Source organism: Eptatretus burgeri, chromosome 10, assembly GCF_056783735.1.
Source record: "Eptatretus burgeri isolate ZD-2024b chromosome 10, Ebu_testis_v1, whole genome shotgun sequence".
NCBI lineage: Eukaryota > Metazoa > Chordata > Myxini > Myxiniformes > Myxinidae > Eptatretus > Eptatretus burgeri.
The window spans coordinates 34,498,833-34,512,645 of record NC_140970.1 but is presented as its reverse complement, the minus strand read 5'-3'; the positions used below and the strand labels follow the sequence as shown (position 1 = coordinate 34,512,645).

General features: G+C 43.3%; 1 protein-coding gene across 3 annotated transcripts in view; it reads left to right on the top strand.

The window, feature by feature from the left end:
• The first annotated feature begins 294 nt into the window (after positions 1-294).
• Positions 295-13,813, top strand: part of ALG3 (ALG3 alpha-1,3- mannosyltransferase) — a 33,097-nt gene continuing 19,578 nt past the window's right edge. Inside the window, exons 1-3 of one of the 3 annotated variants that reach the window (XM_085897837.1) lie at positions 412-532; positions 3,449-3,651; positions 11,991-12,090. In XM_085897837.1, coding sequence (XP_085753963.1) covers positions 3,594-3,651; positions 11,991-12,090 — 158 coding nt within the window. In that variant the 5' untranslated portion in view covers positions 412-532; positions 3,449-3,593. Of the gene's footprint in view, positions 533-792; positions 812-3,448; positions 3,652-11,990; positions 12,091-13,813 lie in introns of those variants that run through there. The other 2 variants (XM_085897836.1, XM_085897838.1) reach the window with 2 other exon arrangements.

The following is a 13,813-nucleotide window of genomic DNA, read 5'->3' as shown; positions in this document are numbered from 1 at the left end:
GAATCGAACCGAGTCGACACTGCTTACTGTGGACCTCTGCTCTCCCCTCAACATCCATATTTTCTGATGATTTTTCAAAAAAACCCAAAATAACAAATAGTGTGTTTTCGGTTTTTGCGGCCTAGTCGGTGTAGTTGGTGTAGTTGGTTAGTTGGTCGCACCGAACTTTCACAGCTTTTAAGTTATCAAGTATTATCATGTATCGTTTAAAATTCCGACCTGCAGATGTTTAACTTTTAATTTTATGAACATTCTTTTTAAAATCTATTCTCAAGTCCCGACGTGATTACCGGCAGTGCACGTGACGTACGGAGAGGGCCCAAGATGGCGCCTTCCAGGAAAGGAGGCGTTGGGTCGGGGGTGAAGGCCTCAAAGCGGTGTTCCGTTTTACAACAAGGCACTAAGTGTGTTCGGAATGCTTGGGCGGTGAAATGGCAAGTGCTCATGGACCCGCAGTACACGTGGTTGGTGTGCGCGCTGCTGTGGTTAGCGGAGATATTTGTCACCACGTGGGTGATCCAAAGAGTCCCGTGTAAGTGAATTGTGCTCTTTCTCTCGCTCGACACTTTCATTGATGTTCCAACATTTACTGATTTTTCACGTGTGTTGGGTAAGCGCCTGGCGGTGCCATCATCGCCCAGAGGTGCGCTTGTGTCCTTCGAAGTGACTTGACCAGTTGGTGTGGCATGTTTGGTCACGTGGCCAAGGCTGCTGTCGATCTCGATGGACGAGGTGCGAGAAGACGAGGCAGGAGGGGCTACGGACGGTGCAATTCTCTATGCACTGAAGCGATGATTATCTTCATGCCCAGGTGGATTCATGAACAACCAGAAGGGCCGGATCTGGATCTGGATCTGAACCGAAATCGGATTGTGTGGTCTTGTCACCTCCTCAACTCGTCCACATTACTTTTGACATGATCCGTCCACAACTTTTTAAGAAATTCTGCCATGTAGCGTTTCAGTCGAATTGCTCATCGGTGAAGAATCACTTTAAAAATTTTCTTGTGTCTGATCTGGATCTTCACCAAAATCGAATCAGTTCGTCCTTGTCACACACACCCAACCTGTCCACCAAATTTTGTCCGGATCCATAACTTTTTGAGACGTCACGCTCAATGATAAACGTACAAGCCGGTAGGCGACCTGGGTGGTCGCAGCATAATTGCATACTAGTCATACAGTTTTTGACAAATAGTTTGATTATAGTGCGCATAAAAGCCTGGAAGCCGATTTTTGATTTTCGAAAAAATAATTTTTTGGGGGATTTTCCAAAAATTTCAAAGTCCCGTTGCGAAGCAACGGTGGTGTCCATAGCAACGGTGCTCAAAAGCATACAACTAGATCCTGATATGAACCTACCTGTGAAGTTTCATCAAAATCGGTTGACTCCTTTGGCCTCCAGAGCTGTCCATTACATACAAACATACAATCAAGCCGGTAGGCGACATGGGTGGTCGCTACATAATTGCATACTAGTCAAACAGTTTTTGACGGATCGGACTGAACATTTTTGACAAAGAGGTTGATTATAGTGCACATAAAAGCCTGGAAGCCGATTTTTGATTTTCGAAAAAACAATTTTTTTTAGGAGTTTTCAAAAATTTCAAAGTCCCGTTGCTAGGCAACGGTGGTGTCCATAGCAACGGTGCTCAAAAGTATAGAACTAGATCCTGGTATGAACCTACCTGCCAAGTTTCATCAAAATTGGTTTACTCCTCTGGCCTCCAGAGCTGTCCATTACATACAAACATACAAACATGCATACAGACAGATGGAAAAAGTGAAAATAAGGGTACTCTAGCGACCACCCAACAAACATACAAACATACAGACAGATGGAAAAACTGCGAATAAGGGTAGTCTCGCAACCACCCAACATGTATGGAGGTGAAAACATAACCCGCATCCGCGTTCGGTAGCAGAGGTAACAACACTGCAATGACTGGCTCATTTCATTCACTTGGCAAGGTCGATATGACGTGCTTATCAGCTTCATAGGCATACCTGTCCAAAAGATACAATGTACTACGTTCATTAAGCATGCTGTTGTGGTCTTTTCGCTCAACTGCGTTCTAAAATTGGCCATCTGCCCATTTGAACTTGTTTGAAACCTGTAATTTTATTTTGTCATATCATTTGCAGGCACTGACATAGACTGACAGGTATATGTGTCTGAAGCAGAAGGATTGGTTAATGGCATATTTGACCACTCAGAACTACCTGAGTTTTTTAAATCCACATTTTTAGACCATCCACTTCATGACACCTCAAACGAATGATGTATCTCCACAATGTATCATTCTCCTACTGGACCCACAGCAGAATGGTCACAGGAAGCCATAATCTAGGACACTGTAACTGCGCTACCGTCTGAGGCATGCACCGATGCACATGATGTCGGAACCGTTTAAATCAGACCCATCGTCCATTATACTTTTAAGGGCAATTCCGCAGTTAGTAACGTTACATTTTAGGGACATTCTCATTATTTAGATAAGAGTCCTTTCTCTATCTGTGGATGTAAAGTCTCATTAATGTCACCAGAGATCAACCTAGTCTAGACGTAGAACAGAGCAAAGAATGAAATCATTTCATGAAACATTCTAGAAGAAAGAACTGCTTTTAATGCCGGTTAGTAACGTCCTTTTTTTGTAACGTTACTAACCGGCATTAAAAGCAGTTCTTTCTTCTAGAATGTTTCATGAAATGATTTCATTCTTTGCTCTGTTCTACGTCTAGACTAGGTTGATCTCTGGTGACATTAATGAGACTTTACATCCACAGATAGAGAAAGGACTCTTATCTAAATAATGAGAATGTCCCTAAAATGTAACGTTACTAACTGCGGAATTGCCCTTAAGGTGTTTTTGGATTTACGGAATAGGTGTACCATGATTAAGTGGAATTGTAATCTGAAATGTAAATTACTGTTGCAGTTAACCTCAGGTGTGGGTGGTATCTTTTAGTGATGTCCTCAATGGTCGGTATTCTCATACCATATGTTGTAAAACATTGCCTGTTATAAATTATTTATTCTCAGTTTTTGTAGTATATTAATAGTTAAATAAAGTGAGATGTTATCTTGTCAAGAAAGACTTTGGTATTTTCTGTATGTCCAGGACTGTGCAAAAGTTTGTGTTATTCAAATGATGTTTATACTTCAGGGTAAATTCATCAAATTATCAGTGCTAACAGTTATGTCTGTATTATTGTAACTTAACTTTGTAAATGTATGTGTAACAAACTTGAGTAAATAACAAGAACAGTGTAATTTTATAGTATCGGTCAATAGTTTGTGTGTCCTCTCTTTGCCTTCTTGAATGCCCTCACTCTTTCACCCATGCTTCCTGTGTATGACTGAAGCACTAAATTGCATAAACATTGTGCCAAATATCCTGGAGTTCTGTAAGGTTAGTTGAGTTCTGCTTGTTCCTTTCTGTTTTCAGGTAACTAGCAGAGTACCCACCCAACGGGCGATTTTGTTCCAAGCATGCAACACGTTCTTCTGACGCATACCTATATTTGGGCAGTGTATAGGCAACTGACAGCTTTGTATATGCAAAAAAACAAAAACAAACCTTGGTTACGTGCATGAAGAAAAAACATACCAACTGCTTACAATTCAAAGCACCTCACTGCATTAGAAAAGGTGAGGACAGGAATACTGTACTGTAAATGGTTTAGACTCGTTATATCCTCCCCCACCTGGAGGCGGCGTTACACGATACACATTTACATGGAGAATTTGTGTCCCCCACCCCTTCCTCCCCTCCAAAACCACCAGCAAAGATAAATACACCCCTGTACATTAATTGGGGTCATGCTGATTATGTGGCAAGTCTGGATGTAATCAGAACTGTCGGAGGAGTCACATGGCAAACACACACACACACACACACACACACACACACACACACACACACACACACACACACACACACACACACACACACACACACACACACACACACACACACACACACACACACACACACACACACACACACACACACACACACACACGCACCAGTCTGTGAATTATAGTCAGGATCCCATATGGCTTCAATGAGATTCATGTCTGGACTCTGGGGTGGCCATTCTCGCACTTGGAGTGTACCAACTCTAACTTTGATCTCTAAAATCCTGTTTTATTCTATGAGAAGTGCATTTTGGACCATTATCTTGTTGGAAAATGAATCCTCTTTCGATTTAACAATTTCCACTAGGAACTGCATGGTGCTTCAGTATCTGCTTACAGTACTTCTTTTGTTAACATCCCCTTGATTTTAATAAACTTAGCTTCACCAAAAACTGAGATCAAACCTCAGACAGTCACAGAGCCTCCCCCGTGTTTAACAGTCGGCTAAGCAACTATCGGGGACGTCTCTCCGTGGTTGTTGTACTTCCCGAAGGTCGGGAGCCAAATCTTCCCCATTCTTCCCTGCTGCCCGGATTTGTCAGGGCAGTGCAGTCATTGTCAGAGAGCCAATCGGTCCCCTTTCCCTCTTGTCTCTGTCTCTTCTCCCCTCCCTCTCTCTAACTCTATAACTCTGTCATGACCCCGATATTTTTTTATTTTTTTATTTTTTTATTTTTAAGGTGGGGATACATCATCCTGGATGTGGGAAGTTGATTGTCTGTCTCCATGCCGCAGGCTTGTTTGAGAGAACTACTGACCATGGCTGTACAACAACAACAACAACAACAACAACAGGCTGCAAACATTGCATGTCATAACATTTTCCAGCTCTTCAGCATATGAACTGGCATCTCTTGGATCCCCAAAAATGTAAACAAGCTTTGACTTATCAGACCAGAGGACCCAATTTCATTGTTCAATCGCCCAATCTTGGTGTTTGTTCCCTTGCAAATTTGTCTTTCCCTCTTATTATGTGGTCTCAGCAGTGATTTCTTTGCTGCAACTCTACCATGAATACCTGCTGAAATCTGCCTTCTGTGCACAGTGCTGGATGAGATGTTGATGTTCAGGACTGATCATTTCATTTATCAGTTGTTAGCTTGATTTCTGTCTATCACATAAGCTGAGCAGCTTCATGTGCTTGTCTTGCCTTTGGGAGGTTCTTCTTTGTCTTCCTGGTGTTTTCTTATCTTGTACCGAGCCACTTTTTTCAGGTGTTACAAAGTGTACCTCACACCATTGAAGATTTTCAGCTTTTCTGATACAGTAGACTTGGCGTAAGTCGTCACCATCGGGACCGAGAAAAAAGTGACGACTTAGAAATGTGACGACTTACGCGTATGCGAACATTCATGATGACTGTGGAGTGAAGGATGAAGTCGCGCGTGGCCTGGACACATATGGGTGAGAGCCGGCTATTGTACCAAAAGGAAAACACAATCCTCGGGGCATAGGTGGGGGTGAGTTGGTGAGTTGGAAAGTGATCAAGCAAAGATGGAATTCATGAATCAGTTTATCAAAAGTAAAGACAATGAACAACTCTGTAAGACAACTCGTATACCATCGGTAATGGTATGGTGACAAATTACATGACACACAGTCATCGTGGTGATGATTACCACTCAATGCCTATGTGTGAGTGCGGTAATGTACAAAACAAGCCAAGATAAAACCATGATCGGACTTCAACACTAAGCTCGATCGATCCTTTACTTCTTCGCGAAGTAATCCGTTATGTTTGACTGCCTCAAACTCTTGGGCATCTGGTGCATGAGAAAGGATTCAAACCAGTCATTGTATTCCATGATGTTGGCTGGGAAATCCTCCACCGAAAGACAGTATCGGCCGAATATTCGGCCGAAACCGAATATTTGGCTGAGCCGACATTTTCCGAAACCAGATGATGAGCGCGTCATCGACATCTTCAAAGGACACATTTCACGCATTTCACACTTCCCACCGGCCTCACGATCTTCTCCACTTGTCCAAATATCTTGCCCTTATTCTTCAAGATATCATTCAATGTCTGCCGTTTGATGTCCAACTGCTCAGCTATGTCTGTTTTCTTCATCAGTGGATTTGCCTCACAAAACTGGATGATGTCATATTTTTCTTGGTAGGTTTTAGTTGTAAGCTTACGCTTAGTCGCCATTGTCTTGCCTGCAGTGCGATCAACGTGTGTACGCAGTTATAAATAGCCTATCACTGGCGGTGTACACCAATGAGCGAGCATCACGATTCCATGAAGTCGGGCTTCTCATGAGGCAGCAGTTCTGTGTGACGAGTTAGGAGTGGTAATTTACTTGAGTTTCCATTACGTGGGAATGGACAACATCTGACGACTTAGACGAAGTAACGACTTAGAGATGACGACTTACAGAGGGATGACCCTTTATTCAAAGGGATTTAACATGAGATAAATTCGGGACTTTTTGACGCTGCCGACTTAGGCGAAGTGACGAGTTACACGCTGCCGACTTACACCTAGTCTACTGTATTTTCTTCATAGTGTGCCCTTCTTCTCACAGAGTTTTGATCTGCACACACACTTCTGTTAAAATTTACTTCCTTGGTGCCATTCTGAACCCACTCAGACTTTCCAGTTCGGGAACAAGTTGATGAAATCTAAATTTAACATATTCACTAATTTGAAACTTTTATTCTGGCTTCTTGTAAGTCGCATTAACATAACTGGTGTTGATTCCTCCAATTATTTATTATTATTTACTGTACAAAATACACAAATAATTTCCTGCATATGGTGGGGCAACTTCGCATAACAATTGTGCATTTTGTGAGGAAAGCACCAAATTTGGCACACTAGTAGCCTATCATATTATGAACATATTTGGATATTGGCCCATCTCAAATTCAGCTGCTGATGACTGTGGCAGCCATTTTCCACTGCTATCAAAAATTTTGAGATGGCTCAATATCCAAATCTGTTCAGAATATGATAGGCTACTAGTGTGCCAAATTTGGTGCTTTCCTCACAAAATGCACAATTGTTACGCTATATTTTAGCTAAGTTGCCCCACTAATATTTTATTTGTAGTAAGTAGATATAAGCACATCATAATATAATATAATATGTGGAGAAAAGATACAACTTTTGATTTCCTAATTTATTTTATATACTTAAAGGTAACTAATATTACATTGACGTTCATATAACTTTGAATTATTATCTCATAATTGCACATTTCTAACCTTCCACAAATGGTTAATGGGGAATAGCAACACAAAAGTGAAAATTACCCGAACTTTTTAGCAGTTCTGTATATATGTGTATATATCTTCTTCTTTTTCTTTCGGCTGCTCCCGTTAGGGGTCGCCACAGTGGATCATCCGTGATGATCCGCATACTGATTTGGCAAAGGTTTTACGCCGGATGCCCTTCCTGACGCAACCCTGGTCGCCTCTTACGACACAGGGATAAGGATTAGGTTTCGCCATGATTTTGGGCTGCCCTACACCCTCTCATAGCGCCGCCCAGCACAGAGTCCCATCCTCAAGCGATCCTCCAACCCAAGCCCAAGAGTCGCTGGATTACAGGCGCACGCCACTACACCCGGTCATATATATGTATATGTATGTATATGTATAATATAATATATATATATATATATATATATATATATATATATATATATATATATATATATATATACATATACATATACATATATATATATATATATATATATATATATATATATATATATATATATATATATATATATATATATCAAATCAAACCCCCTGACTTGACGAGGCAGCACGGCACAAATTGAGTCCCACCACAGCACTTGCTGCACGACCTGCCATGCAAGCACATTGTCTCTGCCCTGCTGGTCACCAGTCAGGAGGTTTGCAGCCAGGAATATTAAAATCGCCTGAAGAAGCACACTGACCCTATGACACTATGCTGGTGTCATAATGTCATGTACATATTGTTACGTATTTCAGAATCTAGTCTGATGAATACATCCACACATCCAGGTCCTCAGACAGTTCGTTCCTTAAATGCATGTTCAGATTCGCCCCATCCCCATGTCCAATGGGATCTTAAATGTGATGCGTTGAGAATGGCAAAGAATAGATTCCCTCTCTTATGGGAAGCTTTTTGCTTTACGACAGACACGTTTACACACATTTCTTTCCCGAGCTCTGAAGCCCGCCCTCATTTTTTCTCAGCAACTTTCTTTAGTGAGCTCTGAAGCCCGCCCTCATTTTTCCTCAGCAACGTTCTTTCGCGAACTCTGAAGCCTGCCCTCATTTTTCCTCAGCAACATTACTTCGCGAGCTCTGACGTCCGCCTTTTTTAAGAGCGTACGGGTCGTCATGGTAACTGTGCGCAAGTGGGGCAGGGTGAGCTTGGGGCGGACACCGCCGCCTAGATGGCCTGCAGATATAAAACAAATGGAGGTCCGTTCTGAGGTGAGAGGAAGAAGCGGAGGCGAAAGAAAGCGGAGGCGAAAGAAAGCGGAGGCGAAAGAAAGCCAGGGAGGGAGAAGAGAACGAGAAGTAAGCTTGAGAAGCGAGCAAGAAGCTGGTGTAAGCGCGCAAAAGAGGAAAAGGAAGCGAGCGTGTGGGTGTGAGCAGCGCCGCCAACAAGCGAGGCACGGGTCGGTCACCAACAACACCAGGGTCTAAACCCGCGACAGACGTCGACTGGCGTTCAAGGCTCTTCGCGAGAGGGTTCACGGCGAGGCTGGGAGCTGGCGACGGACGTGACGCGCGCACACATTTCAGGACGTTTTCGCTTCACGGACGAGGACCTTCTGGTGAGCGAGACGATTCTTCTTCCCCCCCCCCCCCCCCGAATGAGCTGTTGGGTACCCATGTCTGTGTTTAGCTGTAAGTCAACCCCCGATTAAGCATCTGCTCTTTGTCTCTTTCCTGGCATTTTGATTGATTTTGCTTTGAAATTCATTCTTTGTTTACCTCAGGAAATAAAGTTATTTTTATTTATTTATTTTATTATTAATAAATCATTTGTCGATTTCCAACCTGTCCGTGTTTGTCCTTTCCTTCCATTGGTCTAGCATTGTCTGAACTGAGATAGACTGGGAGGTAATTCCCACAGATTTGACCAAAAATAGTCGGCATGCACCAGCGGTTAAAACGCTCGGCCGCCCCAATTAAAATCTAATCGAGATAACATTGGTGCTATGCCGAGGGCGTGCTCCCCGCTCAGGTAACCATGTGATCTCTAGTTAAATGGAATAGTTAGACAGTGGACACTGGAACTCGTGGTTAACTGGGTGGCGTTCGTTGTTCTAAAGCAACCCACCGTACCACAACGTTAATTGTGAGCGGTGGCCCCATGTCCGGCTCCACCGAGGACAACCAGGGATTAATCCCCATGAGTGACAAGCTGGTGTCTACCCATGGCCGCAACAATATATTATGCTGTCATGTACATAGATGTTGATATACACACATACACCTCGTCAAGAATGGTGAGATATCACTCACGCGCACCTTATATTTGCCTTTCATTCGTTTGGGGTAAGTAATTTGTCGCTTGCTTTTTCTTATTTTTCTTGTTTTTTTCATATGGAGTCGAGACTCGTGGAATAGCTCGTACACTGGATTAGGACATAACAGGACAAAAGGAACAGTTGAGAGAAAGGGGGAAACAACACCAACAGCAGAGTTGACGGACAAACAGTTGGTGTGGGGAGGAAAGGATGCATGGTGTGGACAAGATGGGTACAGAAGAAACTTATGGGGGAAAAATTAGAAATTTGGAAGGCGGAGGGCTTGGGATGGGGTTAACGACGGAAGAAAAGATTGTGGTGTTGGATTGAGGGTGATCTGAGATGGAAGAGAACAGAAGTCTTGAAGACCTGGAGGGCTTACCTCCCCTTTTCCTTCCTAGCACACAAATTATTTGAGGAGTCCATCAGACACAAAGGCCTGCCTCACCCTCCCTCTAATGTGCAAACTCGACCCACCCAGGTGGTAGGTATTCTGCTATCAAATATCTTCCCTGTGGCAGGGAAGGGATGGGAGTCCAGAGGGAGGAGAGGGTGGGAGTCCAGAGGGAGGGGTGGCATGGGAGGAGGAAGGGAAGGGGGTTGAGGAGGCAAGGGAGGGGAAGGATGGGTGGGTCAGAGTCTGGAGGAAGGGGCGAGGTGGGTGGAGGAAGGGGCGAGGTGGGTGGAGGAAGGGGCGAGGTGGGTGGAGGAAGGGGCGAGGTGGGAGGAGGAAGGGGTGGGGTGAGGTGGGAGGAGGAAGGGGCGAGGTGGGAGGAGGAAGGGGTGGGGTGGGAGGAGGAAGGGGCGGGGTGGGAGGAGGATGGGGCGGGGTGGGAGGAGGAAGGGGCGGGGTGGGAGGAGGAAGGGGCGGGGTAGGAGGAGGAATGGGTGGGATGAGGGAGGGGAAGGTTGGAAGGAGGGACCCGGTAATGCTGGGTACATTTGCTCGTCATATGAACATAAGCTTTGACACTATTTTGATGTCAATCTTTTTTTCTTCTTCAAAAAAACACTTTGATGTATATTTCAGTACATTACATTATTTACAATAATATCAATTGGACCTGAAACTCACCTGGATCAGGAGCAACAGTCACTCAACCCCCCCCCCTGCAGACCCCCTTCGATCCAGATTTTATTTCATGCCGTGAACAAACTTTGGTACATCACGGTTGATGAAGGTTGTGGTCAAGGTTTATCAAAATTTGTGTGTAGCCTTGGAGAAGAGAACAGATACCTATTTTGGGGGTCCCAAACCCCAGCAAACTCCCATAGATGCTGATTTATTTATTTTAATGCTGTGAACAAACTTTGGTGCATCACAGGTGATGAAGGTTGTGGTCAAGTTTCATCGAAATTGTGTTTGTAGTTTCGGAGAAAAGAGAAAAAATACCGATTTTGAGGGGGTCAAAACCCCTCCCGTAACACCCCCAATGAGTGCAGATTTTGATGCCTGGTCAGTGCACCTTCAATGAGCATCATACATGAAGCTTGTGGCCAAGTTTCATAAAAATTGTGTTTGGTTCAAGAAATAATGTCTGAAGTCTTTACGGACGGATGGACTCACTCACTCACTCACTCACTCACTCACTCACTCACTCACTCACTCACTCACTCACTCACTCACTCACTCACCTACGGACACTTCTCGATCACATAAGCTCACCGAACTAAAATTCAGGTGAGCTAATAATAAATGCAAACACATTATATATGTACTTTCTTAGCATTTTTATACCAACGACGAGCAAACACACCTTCCACTTGCGGAGCAGTCCAAGCTACTGGTTCCCAGCCATGCACCTTTCAGCTACCAGCGAATGAATGATCAACAGTTATTCACCCAGGAGGGTGGTGTAATGATGTCATCAAGAGCCATTCACAGGTCTCGATCCCAAACATGCTGTGACCTGGGAAATTTTAACTGCACATGATTTGGGCCTCAAAGTCTAGCGCACGATTACCCTGTCGTAGCTGGCAGACGTAATGAGGGATTATTATATTTATTTGATCGTACTTTTTCCTTAAAGCTTCTTTTTTATGGACCCCCCCCCCCCCCGTCGTACTATTGTGCGTCCCTTCTCAACCCACACCATTAAATTGTCTATTTGTGTACAAACATTATTTCAATAATGTTCTGTATTTATTTGAATAATTTGTGCTGCTTGTGTCATATCTTTCTGTGTTCATGATCACTTTAGTTGTAAGTTGACAAACTCCTGTGAAGTTATAAGATCAACCAACTTTTTAGCCACGTCGCGTTGCGAACGCTGGCTCAAAGAGAGCTCTGCGTTCTTCTTCCTCTTCCTCTTCCTCTTCCTCTTCCTCTTCCTCTTCCTCAACCTTTAGGACGCGGCTCTTGTTATGTTATTGCTTACTTCGAGTTACTTCCCCATAAGTTTAATAACTCGCCTCTGCTCACCGAGGAGAAAACTTTGGAGAGTGATCACTTACTCGCATGCATTTTGCTCGTGTGTGTTCGTGTTGTCTGTTGTCTGTTAATTCAACTGTATTCCAAAATGATCCCTCTGCCCATTTGAACTTGCTTAAAACTTGTAATTTTATTTTTCATATCATCTGCAGACACTGAGATAGACTGGCAGGCATACATGTCTGAAGTGTCGGGAGTGCTTAATGGCACGTTTAACTACTCGGAGCTGCGTGGTGACACTGGCCCTCTTGTGTAAGTAAAAATCACACCACGTAATTGGAGAAGGTTTTGTTTGTTTACTTGCAAATCGAAGATTCTGAATGATGTTTGTCTGTCTGCATTCGACACCAATCTTCATGAAACTTAACCGCTTGGTAGAGCTCGATAAAAGGTTGAAGCCTGTTGTTTTTGAAGTCAAAAGGTCACATAAAATTATTAATTTTCATTCGATTGACTTATTCGGGTTACTGAATTGGTTCACCAATCAAAACCGAGAAGTCTATTGTTTTTGAGGTCCAAAGGGCAAGGTCACAGCAACTGATTTTGCAAGTACCGTTCTATGACCGCGTATTTGTTTGAAATCTGTGCATTCCAAAGCCACTGACGGAATGAAGTGAAAACTGGCGGCTGCATTTGGGGTGTGAACCCAAAAGTTTTGGTCATTAAAATGTTTTTTTTTTATTGGGTTCAAGGTGGATGGCTGGGGGTTGGGGGTAGGTAGGTGGAGCACACAGATTTGCTGTGTAGATGTGTATAGTATCCTACAGCATCGTAATTATCTTCACTCATAAACTGGGGTGCACACGGTAAGGTTTTAAACGGTGTAAAAAAAAATTGTCCTCCTGGAAGTGGCCACATTACAAGATCCAAACCACTTTACAGAATGAGTTAAAAATTGGAAGTTGTACCGGTGGGGTACACAGGAAGGTTTTAAGGGATTACAAGTCTGGAGACGGCGATGGTTCACGAGCAATGTACATGGTTCGCCTTTTTTAGGTCATCTCTATCATCTCAGTAGAGATGACCTAATAACCCCAGTCTCGAAGTCCGTCCGTCCACAATCAAACTGAGTGGAGACAAATAACCAATAGTGGATTGGATAGAGGTCGATGAGACATGCACAACGATATAACTTTCAAGGTCGTCCAAGGTCGAGGTCAACGTCACGAAGCTGTCAAAGTTGCGAAAATCGTCGATTTCAAATCGTATCTCCTCCCTCATTTATCAAGAGAGATCAAATGTTATTAGTGATTCAGATACTACGGACTATTATCTAGAACAACACGAGCTATTTTTTTGAAATTTGCTTTCGTTCCGATTTTATAGCTCTTCAAACTTCGTTCTGATTCCCCGTATGGGCCGTTCATAAAGTACGTACATACAAAAAAAAAAGTATTAAAAAATTAAGAACCGGAACTCTCCGAGACAAATATTACATTCGAAGCTTTTGTCAGATTTAACTAAAACAATGGAACACAAGTTTATATGCACACTTACTTTCATTTATGACATTAACATTGTTTTGAATGTCAATTTGTACTTTTATTTTCATAAATGACGTGCTGTGATATTAAAAGAAAAAGGTAAATTGCACTGCTAGGGACTGCATCGTCATGGCTTACAAACATCGTTTCATAAGGAACTGCTGGCTTTGCAAGTGATTAGTGATGTATGAGGGGGGTGGGTGGGTGGTCACTAGCCTGCATACAGAGGGGGGTGGGTGGTTTTGAAACCCAGAAGTAGAGCGTACGTACTTTATCAACTGCCCCTATTCCAGTCTGGCACAGTTACTTTCGACCTCTGGCAGAGATGACCCGCACTCCCTCTTGGGGGTATTTGTTTATTTTTTTGACCTTCGAGGGGACGCCACGGGCAAACTGGCGGGAATCGGGAAAAACGTAAATGATGAAAGTTGTAGTACTCGAAGAGCACTACTTGCATACCAACTTTCATTCGAAACGGTTGAAAACCCTAG